The 24,725-nt window shown below is 46.7% G+C and overlaps 1 protein-coding gene across 1 annotated transcript in view; it reads left to right on the forward strand.

The window, feature by feature from the left end:
- Positions 1-24,725, forward strand: part of ITPR1 (inositol 1,4,5-trisphosphate receptor type 1) — a 293,521-nt gene that overhangs the window by 160,908 nt on the left and 107,888 nt on the right. Inside the window, exons 34-40 of the mRNA XM_074312232.2 lie at positions 1,280-1,405; positions 3,677-3,805; positions 6,207-6,327; positions 8,714-8,898; positions 13,112-13,260; positions 14,166-14,277; positions 19,434-19,466. Of these exons, the coding sequence (XP_074168333.2) occupies positions 1,280-1,405; positions 3,677-3,805; positions 6,207-6,327; positions 8,714-8,898; positions 13,112-13,260; positions 14,166-14,277; positions 19,434-19,466 (855 nt within the window). The remainder of the gene's footprint in view (positions 1-1,279; positions 1,406-3,676; positions 3,806-6,206; positions 6,328-8,713; positions 8,899-13,111; positions 13,261-14,165; positions 14,278-19,433; positions 19,467-24,725) is intronic.

The following is a 24,725-nucleotide window of genomic DNA, read 5'->3' on the forward strand; positions in this document are numbered from 1 at the left end:
TTTTTACTCATTTTTGTTTAAAATACAATGTAAGTAGAGGAAGGCCCATAAGTCCCAATTGTATAGTGTAAGAATAATTATGAAGAGAACAGCTGTGTACCCACCACGCAGGTCAAGTAACAGGACAAAACCTCCCCCCGTGTCCTTTCCCCATCCCCAACCTGCCCTAGCGGGCTCCCTCCTGAAGGGAGCTGGGAGCCACGTCTGTGTAACCCTGTAGATGCTTTTCTTTATATCTCCCCAAACAATATACGTTAGTTCTGCCAGTTGTCAAACTTACATGTTATTTTGTGCCTTTTAAAGTGCAGCTTTGTGTTGTTGAGTTTCCTCTGCCCTGACGTATAGAGATGTGTTCATTTCCTCCGCTTCAGAGAGTTCCTGTGTGTCCTCGTGCCACGATAGGAGTTTCCGTTCCTCTGTTGGCACTCTCGTCAGCTGTTTCCAGTTTTTGCCTCTTAGCACCACAGTAACTGATGCTAAGCTGGCTCTGACGGACAGTGCATGCATCCTGGCCACGTGTACCCCTCTCCAGTGTACACTCAGGAGTGGCAGTGCTGGCTCACAGGGCTGCTTTCCTTCCATTTGACTTGATAAAGCCAAGTGGCTTTCCAGAAGTTGCTCCAGCTGCCATCTCTCTTCCTCAGGGCTCTCTCTGCTCCACAGCGCTGCCAACTCTTAGTATTGTCAGGCCCTTTGTTTTGTTTTTTAGTCTGGTGGGAGTGATATCGCACAGGGGTTTTAATTTCTACATCTTCAATTACTAAATGAGGTTGAACCCGTTTCCATGTGAAGTTTGTTTTTTTTTTTTTTTTTTTTTTGTCATTTGATATTCCTTTCAGAAACTATCGGATCAAACTTTTTGCCTCTAATTTTTCTCTTGGAGTGTCCATCTTACATACGCACGTCTGAAGGGATTCTTCGCCGGGGTATGCATTGCAAACAGCTCCTCCCAACTCATGCCATTGGACTCTCTGGTCCTGTTTCCTGAACAGAAATCCTTCGTTTTAATGTAGTCACATTTGCCCGTCGTCTCTTCTATGGTCCGAGTTTGTCATGCTGTTCTTTGCCTTGAGGTCATGAAATTGTCCTCTTCCAAAAGCTTTATGTTTTTGAATTTTACAAATGTGAATTTTCAACATCAGACGATCACGTAAATGAGAGTTGGCAGGGGAAATGGAATGACCACTTTGTGCGCACAGCTCATTGCTGAGACGAGGCAGCTGACCAGGTGCATGTATAGCCCGTGGGTGGTTCACAGAAGCCTGCTCCTGTCTTCCAGGTGAAAATCGCATACATTAATTTCCTCAATCACTGCTACGTGGATACAGAGGTGGAAATGAAGGAGATTTACACCAGCAATCACATGTGGAAACTGTTTGAGAATTTCCTCGTGGACATTTGCAGGGTAAGGAGGCAGAATTCAGTGTGTGGGTGTCCGGTGTCCCTGTTTAGACGTAAGGAAAACAGTCTCCTGTTTACAGCCCACTCACGCATGGCCCAACGAGGCACACGTGGCTCTTACCCTTTCACACGTCTCATTTCTTCCTGCCCTCGACTCTTAGCTGAGAATAGAGTTTATTCGTCAAGCTTTGGAAGGACAGGATGTTTCTGGTTTTCATTTCATCCTTTATGCGTTGGTTTGTGAATGATCACGTGGGACGTACTCAAATCGAATTAATAAAGGTTTCTTTTCCTTGACAATACGTCTCCTCAAAGGAGAGCATTTATCTCCTCCAGTCTGGTGTCGAGGACCCTGCAAAGCCTTCACTTTCCGTCTGTTGTTCTCCTGACCCGCAGGTGGGGTGGGTGTCACGTGCCCTCAGTTTGGTTTTGCACTGGGCTTATCAATCCTCCTGAGGCCACAAGACTGCTGTACTCTATGCATTTAATATGGAGTTGGGGGCGGGGGGAAGTAACAAGGTTCTTCAGAGAGTAATTGTGAGATGAATCCCAGTTTGAGAAATGTTGTGATATTAAAAAGAAAAAAGAGGCATTGTAGAATCCTAGAACGTGGTGTTTTCTGCCTGATTGTATGTACAGTGAACCAGTGTGAGGCAAGGGGCCTGCAAGAATGGATTTTCCTTCTAGCCAAGAACTGTATTTAATAATATTCAGGTGTTGGTGTCACACACACATATATAGAGAGGACGCCAAAAAAAAAAAAAAAGGTATACACATTCTAAGAAAGGAAAAAACTATTAAAAATGCAATACAATGAATGACGCTAACATTCATTTATTTAACTAACTCCATCTTTTGAGCAAACATCGTACTACACATTGCTACGTAATTCAGTTCACCTTCAAAAAGTGTGTACATTCTTTTGGCACCACGGTATATTTTTTAAATTTCAAATTCCTTCTCATCCTTTAATCACATAATTCTGGGGTTTTAGATTGGAATGGAAGGCTTGATTTGTTTCTTTAAATCAGCATTAGGAAAAGTTTTTCTTAAAAGGCCAGATAGTAAATATGTTTGGCCTAGTGGGCCATCTGGTCTCTGTCACAGCTGCTCAACTCTGCCCTGGAAGCATGAAAGCAGCCATGACAGTGTGTAAGCAAACCACCAGCCCTTAACTTGGCTGAGCTCTGCATTAAATCGTTCAGAACTGCTGTAAAGTCAGTTACTAATGTCATTCTCTGAACGTGTCCACCAGCTACTCAGCATTGAGCTCAGATCGTGGTAGTCAGTGAATAAAACTTTATTTATTTATTTTTTCCCTTTGCTTCATAATATCTTTATTGTAAGCAAAAACTTATGCAGCAGTACCTCAGTTTTCGAACGTCTCCGTTGACAAACATTTCGGTTTACAAACACCGTAAACTGGAAAGTAAATGCTCCGGTTTTCGAATATGCCTGGGGAAAGTCAAACATGTCACATGGCTTCCACTGAGTGCAAGATCCTGAGGCCTACCTGTCGGCTGTTTTCTAATGTTTCAGAACTCGAACGGTCTTCCGGAACGGATTATGTTCAAAAACCGAGGTACCACTGTATATGAAATTATAGGACTAATGAATTTGGTAGTACAATTCTATTTTTCAAAATGTATTTCTAAACCTGTTCTTCTAAATGTCTCATCTTATTCTAAGCAGCAAAATTCAGTTGGGTCCCAGTGAAATCTAAAGCGTGTCCTCACCCCAGACCTGTGCAGTCAGCCATTCTGACCCACGGCCCTCCTGCCAGCAGCACTGCTTGTCAGGAAAGGTGTTAGTGGTGGAAGAGTGCAGTGGGTTTGCAGAAATCCTGCACAGTGGGTTCGCTGACACTTGATTCTCTGGAGGACGTGGGTTAGGGACGCACGCCCTACACCAGATGACTGGCTGACACAGGAGGACAGTTTACTGTGGGGAACATTCAGGCAACTGTAGTGGCTATGCCTCCTCCCGCCTTTTGGGGGTTCAGATGTGCCACACGTGGGAAGGACTTGGGAAGCCGTGGCCGTGTAAGTCCCACGTGAGTTTTCACGTTCTCTCCGGGACATGTGAGCTGACCTGCTTCTCTCTCCATGATCTGTTTGGTGATTATTGCTGTCTCTTCAGAGGAGAAGTAATGACCTTGCAGGCTTTTCCCTCCCCGTGGCTAAGGGTGAGCGGCAGACATGCTCACAGACTGCTTCACTTCACAGCTGACGTGCAGGCTTTGGGGTCATGTCTAAAATTGCCGATTGTCCTGCAGGCCTGTAATAATACGAGTGACCGGAAACACGCAGACTCGATTTTGGAGAAGTACGTGATCGAGATTGTCATGAGTATCGTGACCACGTTCTTCAGCTCCCCCTTCTCAGACCAGAGTACGACTTTGCAGGTGAGAACGCAGGTGTGGGATGGGCAGAGCCGCCTGAGCTCTGAGCTGCTCTGCACGGCGGGAACGCGTGCGGCCGCTGCTCTCTCGAGGGTAGCGGAGTCCCACGGCATGGAGTACCAGCTGCTTTCATTGGTGGTTGATTTTCTCCTGAAGATGCCTCCTTCCCCCCCAACCCTGAGTCCTGTCCATCCTTCCCCTCCAGTCTTAGAGAAGCAGCTCTCAGCTGCTAACATGTTATTGACACTTTTTAAAAAAAAAAAACGCCTGAAAATCTGATTTAACTCCGACATGAGCCTCAAGCTCATTGAAAGCAGCTCCCAGCCGGAGTGAGAAGTCACTTCAGAGTGAAAACAATGGCTCCACTGCGTGGCTCCACAGGCGCCATCCACATGGAGTCGCTCTCCAGCAGCTGGAAAAGGGATATTAACTGTCCTTGTCATGGACAGAGATGGAGGCTGTCCTGGGGCTGATGGTTCATGACCACTATAATCAATGGTATATTAATTAGATACTGCTTTAGTCCATTATGCAAGGGAATTCGTATAAGCTTAGTACAGCCTATGAGGTAGGCAGTGTTACCCCATTTTGCAGCTGAGTAAACTGAGGCACAGAGGGTTTAATTACCATGCTCGGCCATGGGCACAACTATTAAGTGGTTTAACTATGACTTCAAGCCAATTCTGTGTGACTCTAAGACTTGAATTATGAAATTCTTAGTGAGATACGCTTTCCTAGGGACTAGGGTAACCCATTTTGTTTAAACATAATGATAAAAGCTAGCAGTTTGGCTAAAGTATCGTACAGGGAGAATGCTGCCTTTAGAATGTATGTACACACTTAGAGTAATTGGGGGACGGGAACTTGTCAGATCCCAAGCATGTAAATTACTCCTTACCAGGAACGTACTCCTTACCAAGTATTCCTGTACCGAGAGCCAGCCACTGAAGCTGCTTTGGTGAATAAGGTTGGACATGCCTCTCTCGCAATTCCAAGTGACTATGCCATGGCAACTGCCCAAATCTCCTGTAAGACTGAAATGGCATTGCAAAACCAAAATGTCACATCCATCAACTTCATTGGAAAGTTGTCAAACAGGAGCTAGGGTTTTGGGTTTTCGTGTTGGTCACTCCTCTCTCATTGCCCTGCTTGGCTCTGCAACCAGTTTTTGGCCCAACTAGTAAGCAGGAATTGTCAGAGATGCAATCTTCAGTGTAAGTGTTCTAAGTCCCTAGCAAGGTTGTCTACACATATGTAGAATATGAAGTCCCAGTTGGGGTTACAGTTTGCTTTGTTTTTTAAGGGGGAGCCTTATGGATTCCTAGGACCTTTATTACCAGGGTAATCGCCACGTCATAGGATTGTCATCTAGGCCCACGTGAAGTGTATTGCATTTAACAAATGGACGTTATCTAAAGTGTTTATGGAGGAGGTTCTGAATTTTTATTAGCCTGTTTTTGGGTGTGGTTTTTTTCTTTCTTGTCATAGACTTCACTTTGAATTGTTTTTTGTTCATCTTGGAATCCTCTCTCGAGTTTTTCAATACTTTTTTTTTTTTCTGTATGAACTCCTGCTATTTGCTTTTTTTTGGTTTATTTTTTTGGAGGGGCTATGTGAGTCCTCTTCCCCAGAACTAAAGACCAGTGGAGTCGCTCACCATCCACAGTGATCTTTCCTTGTAGGTCCAATGCTACCCTAATGCAGGGAGCTTTCGATGGAGACAAGAATTACAACTTTTAAATGTATTCACAAAGGCACTGTCAAGTTCATGAGGTAGATGTTTGAGTTCTCATTTTAAAATGTGTACAAATTTGTACCGTCTTAGAGAGGAATAAAGCCTGCCATGTGTTAACAGTTAAGTATTCATCTATAGTAAATTAATGCATACAAAGAGCAATCATTAGAATTTCCTCTTTATATCATTGAAGGTACTGCCAGAAATAAAGAAGTAAGGAGCATTCTCGGTGAGATCCACTTATCAGTTTGTTTTTGCTGATTAAAAATCTCGGTTCCACACATAGGATAGACTGGAAAGAACTTTGAGGTTAATCTGCCTCAGTTTCCTTATATATTGAACAAAGCTAAGGCTCAAGAGAGGTGAAGGGATTTGCTTCAGGTCCTGCATCCAGTTAGTAACTGGGCAAGAATACCAGTTTTCAGGCTTTGCTTCCACTGCCCCTTCTCATGGTCAGACTTACTGAGCTAGCATCAAGTTTGTGCATTGCCTTAAAATGCTGCTGATATTTTCGCCCTTGGCCGGGCAATGTCTAGAATCCAGCTCAACACTGCAGCCCCTTCCCACCGTCGCGGGCGGGCCCATTATCTCCTGGTTCGGGGCAGTGTCTGTTTCCAATGGTGCATCGGGGATCCACACATACATCTCCCTCGGCCTCTCTCTTTTCAGACTCGCCAGCCTGTCTTCGTGCAGCTGCTACAAGGTGTGTTCCGGGTTTACCACTGCAACTGGCTGGCGCCGAGCCAGAAAGCCTCGGTGGAAAGCTGTATTCGGGTGCTCTCCGATGTAGGTAAGCGATCGGTTCAGTTTGGATTGAGTGTGATGAAGAGAATGGCCCACCAGTTCTAAAGGCCGCCGGTTAGTGAGCACCTGGTGTGGCTCTTCTGAGGCTTCGCGCACACGGCACTTTGCAGAGCCAGACCCAGCACTGAGGTCGGCTCGATTCCTAACCCTCGCTTTCATCTACCAAGCCAGCCTCTCCCAAAGGGAAGAGCCAGTCAGTCCCAAAGAAAGACAGGCTCTGAGAAACAAGATTCCACGGCTACATATGAGGCAACTCTTGGCAAGTCCCAGTGCTTATTCAAGTCCCTGGGAAGTCCCTCATTCAGGAAACTCATTTGTGTAATCCGGTAAATGTATTTGACCCCATGGAAACTTGATTTCTGGCAAAGCATACGTCTAGTCCCGAGGAACAACGCCCTTTCTCAGAAACGGTGCCGCAGTGACAAGTGGGTCTCCATTCCAGCGCCTCTCCCGTCACGTGGCACCTTCATAGGCAGCTTCGTAAGGGGGTCAGGAAAATGCTGCTATCACCTGACTCTCAGACTCCGTTACTTTGCCCTGTAAATGTTATTCAAAGGATGGTCGTCTGGCCTAAATCTGAGGCCTCACCTGCCTACAGTAGCTCTTCAGATCCCTGCAGAAATCACCATACAGACAGGTGGGGTCCTCAACACTTTAGTAGCCGTCCAGCCAGTTGGGATGGTGTCTGTTAGGGCTCGTTGCCTGATTTCCTTTGCTGTCATGTGTGAGGTGTCGGTGTCTTTTTATTATTGATGTGGCACTGTTTTACAAGAAGACAGTGGGCTTTTGGAAGCGTGTACGTTACAGGTTCATGATGTGCTGCCTCAGGAATGGGGCTCTGGGGCGGCGTCTGTCCTTATGTGATCACGCATCACGAAGTTGGTTAAAATTTGGGCACGTCCCCGCGTTGGACAGCTCAATGCTTGCTAGGGAGACGCAATGTTTTAGCCTTCTCAGGAGTGGTCAGAAAAAGACAAGGAGCATGAAAGGGCTTGAAAACACAGCCATTAACTCCGGAATTCAGCCTGCGCCCTGGGGGAATACCTCCTCCTGATACAATGACACCCAAAGGCCACTGTTTTCATTGTTTAGTTTGAAAAGGGTATCCCAGGCCCATGGTTTCTTGAGATGAGAGTATCCTGTGCATCCTGCTTTATATTTTCATGTTATTGGTTTTTTTGTGGTTTTTTTGTTTTGTTTTGTTTTTTACAAATTTCCCACTTTCTATATTAAACTATTAGAAATTTGTTGGCTGGCTGATGGTTCCTTTCCCTAAATTGTGATTTTATTGGGATTGAAATAGTTGCTTCGCAGATTCCTCTCCCAGGGTGCTGGAGCTGTTTTCACAATTAGATCCACAATTAGATCTGCTTCTAGTGTTGTGAAGCATTGAAGGCAGGAAGTAGTCTGGCTTTTTGGAGGCTGGTAGATTTCCCATATGGAAAAAAGGATTGTTAGTCTCAGTCATCTTTCCTTTTTAAATGAACTTTTTACTTTGGAATCATTTTAGATTTATAGGAAACTTACTGAGATAGCAGAGTTCCCGTATACCCTCACCCCATTCCCCCACTGTCAGTGTCTTACGTACATGACCAGATAACAACGGTCAGAACTAAGAAACTGACATTGGCCCATTGCTGTTAACTACACTTGATTTGGTCTTCACCACTTTTCCACTGATGTCCTTTTTCTGTTCCAGAATTCAATCCAGGCGACCCCGTTACATTTAGTCGTCTGCCTCCCTGGTCTCCTCTGGTCTGACAATTGCTCAGACTCTCCTTGTTTCTGACCTTGACAGCCTTGAGGACTTGACATGTCCTATAGAATATCCCCCACTGAGGATTTGCTGTTTTTCTCATGATTAGCGTTCTTTCCCCTGTTTTTAGAGGGGGGAAAAAAGCGTCTCCCTGGAAAGACTGGCTTACACCTTGTAAACGTTCTTATGCGTCATGCTTGGCTTACGTTGGCATTTTGCAGATTGCTATACAGAACACCAACTTGAGAGAATTTTTGGAGAAATACTTCATTAGCCAAATGAGTGCCCTGTGTTGAGAATTCTTAAACTACATGAAAACCATGGAGACCTTAAGAAGCCATTCATTGAAAAACCCATTGAACTGGAACTTGCCTAACCCGTGTAACCTTAGAGCGTTTTAAAATCCCTCAGAGCTGTTACCCCCCAGAACTCACGTGGGAAAACCTGAACCTAACGGGTGACAAAGTGGAGTTGAGCTCGTCAATACCCACACTCAGTATCACGCAGGCTGACCTGAGACACGTGGCAAAGCTGCCTGGTGGGGGTAAGGGGACTAGTGTGTCTCCAGGCACCTGCTGTGACAGCAGAGGCTCACGTGTCTTCTTCTCCTGTGCAGCCAAGAGCCGGGCCATCGCCATCCCCGTGGACCTGGACAGCCAGGTCAACAACCTCTTCCTCAAGTCCCACAACATCGTGCAGAAAACGGCCATGAACTGGCGGCTGTCTGCCCGCAACGCGGCGCGCAGAGACTCTGTTCTGGCAGCTTCCAGAGACTACCGGAACATCATTGAGAGATTACAGGTAATGCTTGGTGCTGAGAGAAGTGACCTTCTGCTACCTGGCCTGAGGCGCTGCCCTGTCATAGCAGAGAAAAGCCAAAGGTGGCCCTGGGGGGAGAAGCCGGTGTGGTGAGCTCATAGTCAAACGCAAGCATGTGTGTAGGACCAGGGGGCAGAGCCGCTTAGGCAGAGCCAAAACCCTGACAAAGTGATCGTCTCCCCAGGTTCCTCATAGATTCACAGGTTGCTCTGTGAAGAACCTGTTCTGCTCTTACTAGGACGGCAGACTCGGGAGTTACAGGAGAGCTGAGAATAAGGGCATAAGCCTTCCATTCGCCCATCACCCTGGGACAGTCAGCCTCTTCAATCCGCAGGGAAACAGGTGTGATAATCCCGAGAGAAGAGTTTTATGTCAGAGTGAGCCGAATGAAAATACAAGTGGTGTTAAATTCCAGCTAAATTACACTCTTGGTTCTCGGCACCTACAAGGAGAGCTGCTCTCCCTTTGTTAACGGGGACAGTAGCAAGTATTAGATAGATGTTAAACACTTAAACACCCGTCTTAGCATCGTTTTAACAAGCACCGCAAGTGACTCACAGAATCACAGGCCCTTCAAATGATCTTGGTGCCGTGGTTAAGAGCGGGATGTCGGGCCATGTTCAGATGGTGTCTCCACTGCTTAGAGATGGTGTAACGTTGGGAAAGTCACTGCACTTCTCCATGCTCCGGTGTCCTAATTTATACAACAGGATAATACCTTGCTTCCCAGAAAATAAGACCTAGCCGGACAGTCAGCTGTGATGCATCTTTTGGAGCAAAAATTAATATAAGGTCCGGTCTTATAGTAAAATATTATAGTAAAATAAGACCAGGTCTTATATAAATTTTTGCTCCAAAACACACAGTAGAGCTGATTGTCCGGCTAGGTCTTATTTTCAGGGCAACAGCGTAGTGACACATACCTCGTGGGGTCGACGTGAGGGTTCAGGAGAGTTGAGAACAAGTTCCGGTTGTCTGTGCCTGCACAACAAGTCACGATAGCAGCGACCTGACTCTTTCACTGTCCCAGAGGCTGACTGGGCTCCCAGCCGTCTCCGGCTCGGCTCTTGTGTGTCTGCAGTCAGGTGGTGGCTGTGCTGGGACTCATCGGGAAACCTTGCTCAGTCACATGTTGGGCGGTAGGTGCTGACTGTCAGCTGGGGCCTCAGCTGGAGTAGCTGAGGGAACCATCTCCATGTGGCCTCACCATCTGCTCCGGCCTTCCTCACAACATGGCAGCTTCCAAAAGGAGGGTCTCCAGACAAGTGAAAGCTGTTGCCTCTGTGACCTAGCTTCAGAAGCCACTTCTGTCATACCTGGTCTGTCGAGGCAGTCACAGAGGTCCACTCAGCTTCCAGGAGCAGGGACGTAGACCTCCACTGAATAGCATGGATGTCAGTGACACATTAGAAGAACGTGCGAGGTCTCCGGTGTTGGAAGGAGACAGACGTTAGTCAGCTAATCACACAGACGAAGGTCAAATGACAAGAGGCACGACTGCTACAGACGAGTGAGTGGTGCCACGCGACACTGGTGAGGTAGCTCGTCGTGCCTGGGACAGGGGTGGTGATCAGGAAGGCTTTGCTGAGCAAGTTACATTGGAGCCAAGATCAGGGAAATGGAGGACTCACCATATTTTGCCGTGTATAATGCACTCCCGTGTATAATGTGCACCCAGGTTTTTGGACCTAACTTGCGGAGAAAGAAATCTTTCGTTTTAATCTTTTAATTCAAATTTTTATTTGTTTACATTTAGGGACTTGTTTTTTGTATTATAAAGGAATTTTAGCGTTTATTTTTTAACTTATGGTACAAGAAATTTTATGTAACAAATAATTGCAATACACAAGAACAGATACAAGGTACAAGAAATTTTATGTACTGGCAACAAATGTACAATATTTATACATCATAGAAGGTCAAGAACTCTTCCTTGTTGCAAGTTTGTCGTAAGTTCAATAAAACCGATGATCCTATTCCAAGGTATTATTTTGCATACGGATATCATTACTGATTTCTAGAGTTACACTTTTAACTCACAAGCATAAATAAAAATTAACATTTACATAGATACAGAATTAGTACTATCCCATGTATAATGCACATCCTTATTTTTCCCTCACAAATTTGGGCCAAAAAAGTGCGCATTATACATGGCAAAATACGGTATTTAAAGAAGAAAAATTGAAGGAAAACAGACATGTAAAGACCATGGTACAAGAGAGAATATGGCGCAGAGACGAAAGGAAGGTTAGTGTGACCGTTGCCCACAGACCTGGGGAGGCGGCACGGCTTCGCGGGTCCAGGAAGGACTGTCAGCCCTGCTGAGACAATCCTGGGCCTTAGAGGTGACGTGGCTCCTAATGAGGGCTTCTTGGCCTCACTGTGCTTTTCAAAAGAGGAGGGACACGGTAGACACATAACTGGGAACACCCAGTACTTTCTTGCCTGCTCCAACTAAATAAATTACCTGCAGCCAGACACACCAGTTTCTTGCACTCTTCTTGCATTTATTTTGCACATTCTTGAAGAGTGAAATAAAATACAGAAGTATAATATTGCTTGTTGTAAAGAGTTGGCCAATAACTCATTATGCAATGAGTTATTGCCTGAGTCCCTGGAGTTGTGAGATTCCCAGGACAGTAACAGTTGTCATAATGTAAGAACCTTCACGTGCAGATAGACCGCTTATGTGATTAGTCCCCAGTCAGACACCCCCTCACTTAACTAGCATCCTTCCCTGCCCATCGCTTCGCCATCTTTGTCTGTCGGTCACTCGGATTGCCGAATGTTACACATTGGACGATACACTGCAAATCGATTGCAATGTAAAGTTCAAACCGTGCAAAAGATGCAGGATTCCCTGAACACGATGCTGAAGAACTACAATCCTACCAAATGCCGTAAACTAATAAAGATTTGCAAGTTGGGACCAGTCACTATTGAAGAGGAGAAAATTGGTTGCTTTCAAAGAGGAAACTGTTGGGGAAAACTGATGAAACCCTCAAGAGAATTTTGCAAAAGTGACCCTTCTTTGTATTGTGAAAGTCAATATGAATTAAGGAATGCTGCAGTGTACTCTTAGTACCTCAGGGGAAATTTCCCCCCCCCCCCAAGAAATAGTTTGAGTCATTCATGCATTCTTCATCCAAATATTATCTAGTGATTATAAATTTGATAATATATAAGATAAAATATCCACGGGTTTCTTGGTTTTTGTTTTGACAAAAGATCAATTGGTTCTTCACTGACCATTACTTAGGAAATTTGGGTCCCTAGTTGGGGTGAATGCAACTAAAGTGGCTTTTTCCATGCAAATCGCCTTCATTTACCGGGTCTTCCTACATTACCCAAGGTGCTGTGTTACCTCTGTCTGAGCCAGGATGGCCCCCAAGTTAGGTTTCCGGGTACCGAGCCCTACAGCCAACGGCAGCATCTTTTGGAGATAGTTTCTCATCTGTTTTCTGCCATTTGCCTTTTATACGGTGTTTGTTGTGTTGGTTTTGCTGCTCTTTCAACTTCTCTCTGTTTTCCTTTCCTACAGCTGTGTGTTTTGCATTTGGAGACCATCATGCTATTGGGGTACATGTATTAAGCATGTTGATACAGCATGTTCATTCGTTTGTGTTCTCATTTTTATGACTTTTTTATTATGTGAATAATTCATGCTTGTTGAAAGTAACTTGACAGCACTCACAAGTACCAATATGTAGCAGAAAATTAGAATCGCCTGTGATCCCACCTCCCAGAGAAAACCACTAGGGGTGTCTTAATAATAATTGGTGGCTATCCTCTCCATACTGATGTGGTTTATAAAATCAGATTATACCGTCCATGCTATTGTTTGCCATCTTTTGTACTCATATCGTAGACATTTTTCCATGTGGTCGAATGTATCTCTTGCATCATATTTTTAAATATATGGAATGATCCCTTGAGTCGCATAACGACCATGTGGCAGGAGGGGCTGGTGGGAATGTTGACCTGTTTCTGCTTTGTTTGCTGCCTCGGGGCTAATGCTTCAGGTAACCAACCACTGGGCAACGTCTACTAATTTGAGATGAATGCCAGACGGTCCTAAAGTTTCTCTAAGCCAGACTAGTGTGTGGCTGTGTTTCCGGTCAGACATGAATGTTCTCACCGCACTGTAGTCAGTGTGGCCTGCGCGGCTCACCCAGCCTCTGCTTCCTTCCAGGACATCGTGTCGGCGCTGGAGGACCGTCTGAGGCCCCTGGTCCAGGCCGAGTTGTCCGTGCTGGTAGACGTCCTGCACAGACCCGAGCTGCTCTTCCCGGAGAACACAGACGCCAGACGCAAGTGTGAAAGCGGTGGCTTTATTTGCAAGTAAGTGGCCTCACTCTCTGGGGTGGTCAGTCGCAGAGCTCCGGGGGCCAGACAAAGCATTTGTTCCGGAAGAAGGGGACGCTGGCCTGGTTGTCGACTTTGAGTCCTGTTCAGACCTTCCCAAAGGGAATGTGTAGGTTCACTGTGGTTCTGGTGAGAATGTCTCCTTCTGACGGCCCATCCATCCATCCTCCACTTAACAAGCACTGACAGATCGTCCACCAGGCGCTGAGACACAGAACCCCCAAAAGTCACGACCCTCTGCCCTCCAAAGTCTAGGACCTACCAGGGCCTCCCCACCTTTTCCCAAGAACTTTGTAGTTTGCGCATTTATGCCTCGGGGCGTGATCTAAGAGAAACAGCTGGCTCTGTTCCCAGAAACTTCCACTTGATTTTTACCCTAAGGCTGGTGGTTTGCTGAACTGGAGGGTGGGCTCTGCCCTTCTTCAGTTTACTTTTGTGGGCCTCTCGAAGGACGGTCCTGTGGACCAGGGAGCAGTGTCTATTTGTCCCTACTGTTGTCGTCATGAGGCTTTTCTGCACTGCTGGCACATTTTAGCCACGTTCTGGCCAACCCTCAGTGGATAAACAGCTGCCCTTCCTGAAGGGCAGGTCTGAGTGCAGCACTGTCTCCGTCTTCTCCACCGGGTGGGGCCACCGCCTGCGCAGCGGGCGTGTTTGCTGGACTGACCAGCAGGTGTCACTATTGAGACACCGTCATTACCTCAGTGCTCTGAACGCCCAGGCATGGTTAACCTGGGAGTCCTTGATAAATATATTTGTTCCTCAACTGACCAGCTACTGTAAGTTGCTGGTGAAGTGTTTTTTTGTTTTTTCGATTTTTTTTTTTTTTTTTCCTTGAAGATCGTTTCAGGGATGTAACAGGTGCCCCCTCTCCCGTTCAGGTTAATCAAGCACACTAAACAGCTGCTAGAGGAGAACGAGGAGAAACTCTGCATTAAGGTCCTACAGACGCTCAGAGAAATGATGACCAAAGACAGGGGCTACGGAGAAAAGGTACGCGTCTTATGTTCGTGTTAACAGCAGGCGCTGCTGTTCCACCGAGGTGGAGGGCCGGTTAGAAATGCACCTGAGTTCAGCCATACTGACGGACGGTTAGCAGCCTGTTTTTCAGCTGTTTGTCCTGCCCCTCAAGGTAGCTAAAGCATATGACCCTCTTCTTTAAAAGTCAATTGCATTTGGTTGTCTCTTACAGACTGCTTGCCACATAATCTATTGTCAGGAAAAAAGTAATGACAAGATTTTCCATCTCTTTAAATTCCCAATGAGAATGCAAATGTCTCTTGCGTATCAAGAGGTGAGGTTCTGCACGTGGGGTTCCGGTTAAGCATACCTGTGGCCTTACTTGCTTCTTTCTGGTAAGCTGTTGCACAATCCTTCCAGTGTGTCTAGAAACTCCCTCTAGTTCTAACTGGAATTAAGGCAGGCAAACGTGTCACTGTTTTGACTTGAGACTGTGACCTGGACAGTCCCTGGGATGTGACACTTCTTAGCATGCGCAGTGAGCAAGGGTGTGCAGAGAACATGACTCAGACTTTCGGTTTTGGTCCAGGTGGGATAAAAACAGTCCCATCGCCCCGCCTTTCTGTTCCCCCAGAAAGCCTGGGCCTGAGTTGAAATCACACTAGTTTTCATTTGAAGGTGATAATGTTCACTAATTGTCTCCTAGCCGCTTCCAGCAGCATTTCTGAGCAGGTAAATACACTGACATCATGACTTATCAAAGTACCCACTAACTCATGTATCTAACTGTGAAAAAGCATTGGCCTTCCTTGTCAAAATGATGGTGACAACCAGGGTATTGCAAGTACACAAGTCTGCAGGAATCTTGCTTTCTAACCCAAGCAGTATCTGCCTTAATATTCGTGGAATTTCACGTGTGCGAGTCTTTGAATAAGAAAAAGCAAAACAGAAAAGAACACACTCCTTTTTGCAGCTACATTCCTCAACTGTCCCCAAACCACAAGGCTTTTAAGTGTCACTCTAAACTTTTAAAGTGTATAAATTAAAAGATGAATAAATGTTGACTAATTAGAAAATAAGTATAGAAGGTAACTCAGTAGAAATTTTGTGGAGAAGGCTGCCAGAAAAGTGTGAATAAATACAAATAACGAAAGCAAAGAACCCTGGTACAAGTGAGAAATGATGATGAGGTGACGTGTTCCTACAAACACCTGAATAAAGGACAGGCTAATGGAGAGAACACCTACCAGACGAATAAACTATAACCATTTATTCCACAAGGTCTCTGTTTTCCTTAAAGTGAGCTTTAAGAAATGTCTTAAACATAGGATTCTAGATATAGAAATTCACTCTCTGTAATAAGGTAGGATCCACTAAAGAGACCTTAACGAGCTATGAAAATATTTGCACCTCGGGGGCATAAAACTTGATTTTACCATGTGGAGACCACAACTCTCTCTTCTTTAGCCCACCTGTCCCTTTGTATCGCTGAGCTACTTAATGTGAACTGGTGTCTCTGCTCCAGTGAGTACTAGAGTCTACACTTTCATCTCCCTCACATTTTCTTTTTCTCCCAGGGCAGGTAGGGGCGTGAGGAGCCGGGCGAACCTGTTGCCTGGCGGATGAGTAGGTCAGGGTCTCGGGGCCCCATGAAAGGGGTGCCTCTTCGTTGCCTTTCTTGCCCGTTAGTGCCAACTGGGCAGCATCGTCAGGGACCCCGGATGTACCGGACCTGAGTTGCTGTGACACTGCCTGTTACAAAGCTCGTGGAGGATGACAGAGCACAAGGCTCTAAGAGGGAGGTTAGCTGGAGATCGCTGTGAAAGAGTGATCAGAACTGAGAAGAGGTCCGTAGGCTGTGGCTTCCATCCCTCTTCAGCTGGCAGAGAAATTAGTCACACCCGCAGTAGAGAGGGGCTGGGAGGCAAGGTGACGTTTCTTTCCAGTCTGGTTGGGGCTGTCATCCCCTTCGGGAAAGAGAATATACTACAGTCACGTACGGGAACTGCCATGCCTCCAAAGACATTCTAGAAGCCCGTGCCGCTCCGGGGCTAACAGCACGTACCTGTGGCCCTGTGCTCTGTGTGACTGCTGCAAAATGCCACTTCCCTTCACATTCACTGAACTTTAAAAGAGGGTCATGGGGGGAGCCCTAAACCCTTTGTTTCTCCCGCTCTGGTAGTGGGCATTAACTTTGGCTTGTTTCACTAGGCTTTTTGAAAATGCCTTTGACAGTTTCCTGGCTACCCCTGTTTGACTAAAGAAACATGACATTCAGAGCAGGCCGTCGCTTTCCAGGGCGGGCAGGACCCAGGGCCACAGAGCTGCCCTCGCTCAGGCTGAAGTCGATAGAATAAATGAGGTCTTTGCACTGGATGCTGAGGACACAGGGGCGAGTGTTGAAGCTGTTTCCACCTTATTGGCCCGGTTTTCCTATTAGTTGCTTCTTAGGTGGAACTTGTGCCATGACTAACACCTTCCTGGGGTGCCCGGAGCTCCCTCGCCGCCTCCTGAGTCTTGTTTGTGGTCACAGAATCCGGTCTGCTGGGCTCTGGCAGTGCCTTGCCAGCCCTCCCTCTGCACACCAGGAGGCCGTGGCTGAGAGCTGAAGTGACTTCGCAAGGTCACGTGCAAAGTGTGTGGCAGGATCGAGGCTGCCACCCGAGGTTCCCGTGCCCAGTGCGGGGTCCTTGCCAGCCTTCCCCGGTGGTGCCCACCACAGCTGGGGGCCGTGTAGCCTTGTCACTTTTTTCTGAGCTTTGATCCTTAAAAATGATGAGATTTAGGTCCCTTTACTCATCCCTACTTTTTCATTCAACATTTAGGATTTAGTCAAGGTCATAGATGAAAAAGACAGTTGAAGTCACTCTTTATTATCCCTGTTCAAAAACGTTGGTGTGCTTGTATGGGTCTGCTTGTTTGGGAAAAAAAAAAAAGTGGGGGGTGGGGGCCAGTGAGAACTACCAGCCGTACATATTACCAAACAGACTAAAGCACAATAGAATCACTGTAAGACTGGCTTACACTTTTTAAATGCCATAGATGCCCACCAGTGTCCTCAGTATACCTTAAATAACAATGATAACATTTATTGACCTCTCGTTATATGCCAGCCACTATACCAAGCACATCAGGTCAGCCTTAGAGACAGATATCACTAGTTACTATTTTACATAAGTGTGGGGTTGGGGCAGACACAGGCTCAGAGAGGTTCAGAAACTTGCCTGGGGTCACACAGCTAATAATAAGCCAGGAATTCCAACCCAGAGAGACAGTTTGATTCCAGATCCGAGCTGTTCCCCTCTGCCTCACCAGTGAATAGATGGACACCATTTGAATGTTTTCAGGTCCACCCACAAATTTAACATTTAAGTTGCGATTATGTCACATGATTATGTAAATGACAGGGGACAGTGGCCCTGAGAGCAGTGAGTGTAGCAGAACTTAAACATCTGGTCTTGGGCATAGTTCTGATTTCTCTCCCAATTGAAAACAGTCTCCAGTTGAGGCCAGGTGGCTTTACAGATTGTGGTTGTCCCAGGGCCCCCCAAAACCTGTGTTTTGGGTCAGGACCAGTAAGAAAGGGTCAGATGAGTGAGTAGTCAGTGGTCAGTCCACTTGTCTTGGGCCACTGCCCTGAGAAGTACTTGTCCTGGAACCGTCGCCTATGAGGGCAAGGTAGGGGCTGGCGGAAAAGATTGTCACAAGCACTGAACCATGATCACTTGGGATTAACAGACTCTTCTTTAGCTCTCAGGTCTCTACAATGCAGAGGACCGGCAATGCATGTTCTTCTCAGAGAGTGGTCCATATAAAATAAGGAAATATTAAAAATGATCCCCCAAATAACAATGAAATACATTTTTGTAGGGTACTTACAGCATCTTTCTTCTGAATTCAACATTAGTAAACTTTACAATTTTATCAAGACTTTACAACCACTTTGTGTGTGTAATGCCTACTAAACTCTGCTTTTAATCAGATTAAACCATGTCCATGTTTTTAAAACAAAAAAAAACAAAAAACTTCCACAGCTAACCATCTCAAACGGAATCTGAATTTCTCTGTAACTCATAGAAAATCTTCAAGTCCCTGGACTCTGCTGGAAGGGAACATAGTTATTTTGTGTATTGGCTACTCTGTAGCCTGCTGTGGGTTTTTATTAATATTAAGCTGCTGTTGACTTCAGTTATTAGTCAGAGAGTTTTGGAAAGAAACTCAGAGGCCAGGAATTAATGTAAGAGGATATCTCAGAATTTATTTAAAATCCACGTTCCCCTCTGCACAGTGGTAGCTATTTTGCTGCTAGTGAGTTTTTGACCTCAAGTAACGTCAGGCTTTCCATTTCGAATCTCCAGTCCCCTGTTAATCACCGATGCTTGTTTTCTCTCTGTGAATAAAGTACGTGTTAGCATTTCCAGGTACCAGGGTTTCTAATAGCAACTTAAATTTGCAGAATGGACTAAATATTAATGAAGCGCAGTAAAAGTCAGCAGACGACCAGCCATCTATCCTTAAACGCGCATCGTTGTGATTAATGGTCTTACTTGTCCTTTTTGTTGAACTCGATGCAAATAAATGGTTTACTTGTTACTAATATCATTCAAGTTGGCACTGATCGTCTTCGGGAAGAATTTTGTTTTAATCATCAACAGTAGCAGGGCTTGAAGCTTTTGAACTCAGGACATACTCGTCTAGCGACTCGCTCAAGTTGCAGGTGATTCTACAATACTTGGGCCCAACTGCAGTCTAGACCCCCGGCCCCACTGAATGGTGACATGAGTCTAAACAGAGAACGGTGTCCTGCGCTGAGCTGATCCGGTGCTGGCCTTTCCTCTGCCCCTTCCCGTCCTCTGCCGAGGGATCACGGTTCTCCCCTGGGGAGTGTGCCTGGCTCCCGGCTGTGTTCAGTGGTCGGGGCTCTTGGTCAAGTGACCTGCGAGGCGGATGCCTGCCGTGGGAGCAGTGTGGCAGCCTCCTGCCGTGGGTTCCCGAGCAGCACGTTTCAGAGCGGGCGTCACTGAGGTGCGGTGGCATCCGAAACGCCCACACGTCATAGGACGGTCACCGCCTACCAAGCTTCTGCCTGGCCGGGTCCGTGGTGACACACAGACAGCGATCTGATGCTCAGTTGTGTTTCCTTTCCTAACGTTTCCTTCTTTTTCTCTCTCCTCTTTTTTCTTTTCCAGCAAATTGCCATTGATGAATTGGATAATGCTGAGGTCCTAAGTTTCTTCTTTTTTAAATGTCCCGTGGTGATGTTTCCGTGACACTTTTCAGTGCCCATTGTGCTGTGTCCCCTGGTCTCTGCAGTGTCTCGTACCTGTGTGCTATGCCTTCTGGGAATGTGCATTCTCCGTGTCTGCTCTTAGCTGTTCCCATGACTTTGTTTGCCATTTGTCCTTGGAGATCCCATCTGAGTCTAGATAAAGATTTTCTAAACAGATATGATGTCACTCACTCACTGTCTAGAATCTCAACTGAATTTGTGGTTGACGTTCATTAACCTGCCTGCAACTCAGTGCTGATGTCGTAAAAAGCTTCTGTGTCTCTATGGAACGCATCACGTGCAAAATGAAATAGCTGCATTGGTACCACGTGGCAGTGGTAAGAAACCACTGCTCTCTTGGTCTACATGTTGGAAAGTATTGCAGGTGAGGGAGGGGTCACATACAATTTTGTCCGAGTGCAGATTCCACGTGCTCGTTGAGACGTCCCAGCTGCAGGCTTGCAGTGGGTTACGAACGTCCGATAGCCGTGGCTTGCTTCTCCTAGGAAAACTACCTAGAGATCAAGGAACTGAAATGGCACCTGAGGGTGTCCCCACTGATGTATGAAATTAGTTTCACTGACCGGAATCAGCCTGGAGACCAATGGATGAGTGGTCGTTTTGTTTGGGGTTTGGGGGCCTCTTACGTATTTTCTGTTTTGTGAATATTTTTCAAGGTTTCTTGCCATGTTTTTAGGATGTGATACATGCTCGGTATATGGTACTAGAAAAGATTAATGTGGGGAATCAATGCATATAATTGCGGGAGTTTTAATTGCTTGGCAGATCGAGTACACTGGGAGGAAATGTTGTTTGACCTTTAAAAAAATCACTTTTGGGTCTACTGCTTTAGATAGCTGTTCCTTCTTGTGCTGGGTCAACCAATATCTCACTTTGAGTGGGATAGAGCCACTAAATAGAATAAGTTGTCTACTCGACTCTCTGTCAGCATCATTTCAGAAATATTAAGGGACGGTTCAGATATACCTGAGGGGAGTTTGTCTCCCAGACTTAAGGCTGAATGCAGCATGACCGGTTATGAATTTGGTCCAGTTCCCTTGGGAATGGAGCTCAGAAAGGTTAAGTGACTGGTCTTAGCTCACACAGCTACATGGTGGCTAAACTAGGACTAGCAGTGCTGTCTTATCTATAGACTTTTCCTTATATTAATCAAACGTGAGCAGATGTGGGAAATGAGGGAACCACGCCCTCTGGAACGAATAGAAGGGGAGAAAAACTAAAGTTTGTGTAGCAGCTTAATCAAGCGCTTTAGCTGTAGTGCTTTTTGCCGTTTCCTGTCTAGGTTTCCCTCTTCTGGGTTATTTGTGTGCCAGAAAAACGTCTAATGCTGAATTTGCACCCTCCGATCCTCTTGTTTCCACCTAGAGTTGTAAATGCCTCGCTGATTTAAATTTTTCCTCTGGAAAATGGAGGTTGAGTTTCCATTTGCTGGAGCACAAGTGAAGTCAGAACAGGAAAACCTTCCCTAACCAGAGCTTGCAGTGTTGTGAACACACTGTTGCACACCACAGTGATCAGTCGATGGGTTTGCTTGCCCGAGATAGAACTCAGGTCTCCTGGCTGGGGGTTTACTGCTCTTCTATGGAAAGAGTCCACAGTTGGAGCAGGTGTGTTTATAATTATACCCTAGGAAATAGAATACTGTCTGTTTATAAAAGAAGAATGTTCTGGCAGCTACTTGGATTCTTTGCAAGTTCCCTGAGGAAGCAACTGTGGATCCCTTCTTGGTTGTTACCGCTGGCAGGCGTGGGAGCCCTGGAACACCCTGGAACACCGGCACGCTATCCCCAGGCCCCCAGGCCGTTGGAGCTGGCCCTAAGCAGAGATGCCTCCTTGGCCTTTCTCACCCACGCTGCTCTGGAAGCTCCCACAGCGCCTGCGGTTTCTCCCCCACCAAGCCTGTGTCGGTGTGCTGGTGGGGACCTGCAGCCTACAGCTGGGGCTCTGCAGAAGCTTAATGAGCGTTCCCGCTGGCCCGGGGTCCAGGCAAGGCCTCACGCTGAAATTCCAGACCAATGATGCAGATTCTGCTCGTGCTAGGAGGCCGCCTCTGAGACAGTGGCAGGCACACCTGGCGACCCTGTCCTCCCGACTGGGCAGGGGCCACCACCCTTTGGTGATAAAGGCCAGTTGGGCATCTCAAGAGAAGTCGTGTGCAGTGAACGACTTGGAAAAAAGCATGGCGCCTGCTGAGTCGCCCTCACCGCCCTGAGCAGCCCGCGGGAAATGAGAGCCGGGTCACAGAGTCCCCGCAAGAAAAGTGTGTGGTGTGGGGCCTTCCCAGCTGTCTTCTAGAAGAAATCTCACTTGAAACCAGGAAGAGGAGGCTTTCCTTCCTCCCTCCCTCCATCCTTCCCTCCTTTCAAATAAAGAGGCAGGGTCTCCATCCTCACCCCTGATTTTGCCTTCTCCTTGAGGGGCTGGGGACGGGTGCAGGTGAGGGGAGGAGAAAGGAAACTTGCATTCGTGTCCCTGCTCATTCTGAACTTGGAGCTTGATGGATTGTTACATATGTGTCCACCCAGATCAAGCTATGGAACGTTTCCATCACCCCAGAAAGTTCCCTCATCTCCCCACGTTCCTGGCTTTACACAGACACCGATTGATACTGAAGACATGTATTTATATGACTCATATCTGAGCGTCTGTTACATTCCAGACACGGGGCCAGGGGATCAGGGTACACTGGTGCCCCAAATATGTTGTCTGCCTTTCTGGAGTTTAGGGGGTGACAGACAGTATACAAAGAAATGTTAAGTGACAGCCATCAACCCTGAGAGGTGTAGAAAGGTGAAGTACACAGGGTCATGGGACCTTGTCATTTGGGGAACCTCTACCTAAGCAGGGAGGTCAGTGCTTAGCCCCACAGGTGGCCACAGGGCCACTTTTCTAACTGGTGATGTGCTGCGCTGACCAGAGGGCTGGCTTGGAGGAAGCAGACACAGCTCAGCCCGGCAGGCGGAGCGTGCGGCACCTGTTTTCCTGTGTGTGTCAGGAAAGAACGGTGTGTTAGGTCGCCTGTGCGGTGGCTCAGTGGGCAGGCGGCATTGTACACGTTTGTGACATGATCCCCATCTAATCACTGTCACCTGGAACCGTGAAACGGCCAGAGCCACCGGTGTCAGCCAGCGTCCTCACCCTCCTGCGTTGCCGCAAGAAAGCAGGGCTGACGTTGCCACGTGTTGAGGGCAGCTGCAGCCCGCTCCTGCTGAGTTGTCAGCTCCCACCACGAGCTGCTTCTGCAAGCAAAGGATGCCTTTGTAAAATTCAGGGGGGAGAAGAGGAGGAGAGAAGCACAGAATTATTAAATTTCACCTTCAGGGGGCGTTCACATGACGTCCAACCCTGGGCGGTGGTGTCCTACTTTTTGCTGCGACTGCTGGGTTGGGCACCTGCCAGTATTCAGGCGGCAGTTACATAAGGGCGTCTTTTTTTCCTGGAATTTAGGCCTATGCTGCTGTGTGACCTTCAGCAGTAATTGCCAATAAATGCAGTGGGGCTGTTTACTGTTAGACACTGGTGACCGCAGAGCCAACGGGCAGGCTCAGCACGGGGACCCAGGAGCTAGTGCGGAATCTGGGGATCTCTCTCTCTCTCTCTCTCTCTCTCTCTCTCTCTCTCTCTCTCTCTCTCCCTCCCTCCCTCCCTCCCTCTCTCTCCCTTCCTCCCTCTCTCTCTCCCTCCCTCTCTCCCTCTCCCTCTCTCCCTTTCTCTCTCTCTCTCCCTCTCTCTCTCCCTCTCTCTCTCTCTCTCCCTCTCTCTCTCTCCCTCTCTCTCCCTTCCTCCCTCTCTCTCTCTCCCTCCCTCCTTCTATCTCCCTCTCTCTCTCCCTCTCTCCTCCCCCCTGAGATTATTCCAAAATGACTGAAGTTGTATAATTTAGTCAAGTCAGAATGCTTTTTTTAAAAAAAATGAATTTCATTGCTGAGTTCTGATGGACTTGTTCTATAAAATAGAGGTGAAACTGAATAATTTTTACTTCCTATTTTGTTTCTACAAACAGATGCCATTAGCAAGGGGCATTGTGGCAGCAGATGTGATCTAATGTTCTGCTAAAATGCTAGATAAGTTCTATTTTAGCTCAGTTTTCTTTCAAGGGTTTCTGTTCTCTTAATGTGGGTTTTCAAAGGCTCGGCCCAGCAAAGGCAAGGCAAGGCCCAGCAAACATACTTGCAAGCCCATTCACTGTTTGTTTGTTTGTTTGTTTCCTCTGAGGTTATGAGTGGTTGAGGGGGAACTAAAGACTAATTCAGGGGTATGAGAGGCTATAAACTCCCTTGGATGTGCTGGTAACTCGATCTACAGGACAGATACGTTTCTTGAACTGCATTCAGCTTCTGCTGGGGTGGTCCATGGTAGGAGACATCTTATTTCAAAGGAAACTTGTCAAGCCCAGGGGTGGTAGAGGGGCTCATGCTGAAGGCAGTAGAAAACAAAGGGTGGTTGCCTGCCTGTGCCCTGTGCTACCTGTGACAGGCACACATGGAGCGAGTGGGTGCAGGGGTGGATGGATGGGAGTGGGTGCTGTTGTCATACCCCAGAAATAGTAACCCTAGGAAGTCTGCAGGCTTCTTTTCATTTAAGAATGACAAAAGGTCATTTTCTTCATTACAGTAGAATGCCCTCTCTTGATAAAATTTTAAGAGCATTATGTGTTGAACGGGAGTGCGTCAGTGTCGTATATGCACACATCTAGTTGCTATTCAAGTACCACAGTCATGACTGGTGGCCTCATCTAGGAAAGACCGTTGGGATTCAGGCACTTGAGATTCTTTATGAGTTTCTATTTCAAAGCCAGTCATTTGAAATCTTTTTTCTGTTAAGTTTCATTTTGCTGCCCTTGTCTAAAAGCACTGGGAAGACTGAAGGTCAGAGGAGACCTAGGAAGAGGCAGTAGGGGGCAGTAGTTGGTTTCCAAGTTCAAAACCAGGCACTGTCAGGTCATCGCCAGTAACCTGTTGGTTTGGGAGGCTTCGCCTTGACCGGAGGTGTCAACCCCTGATCCCGGGACTTAGGTGGGAGGAGGCGAGACTTACGAGGTTGAGACTCGCCGGTTTTCTCCAAACATTCTCCCTTACTGTGTAGCCATTGAGGATCACTTTCATGGAAAAGTTAACTTCTACAGTAACACTGTGATGAGAAAAGTCATTTAGAAACATTGTCTTTTGCTTTGGGTGTTACATACTGTATT

The sequence above is a fragment of the Rhinolophus sinicus genome, chromosome 5, assembly GCF_057876585.1.
Source record: "Rhinolophus sinicus isolate RSI-liver-muscle chromosome 5, RSI-T2T, whole genome shotgun sequence".
NCBI lineage: Eukaryota > Metazoa > Chordata > Mammalia > Chiroptera > Rhinolophidae > Rhinolophus > Rhinolophus sinicus.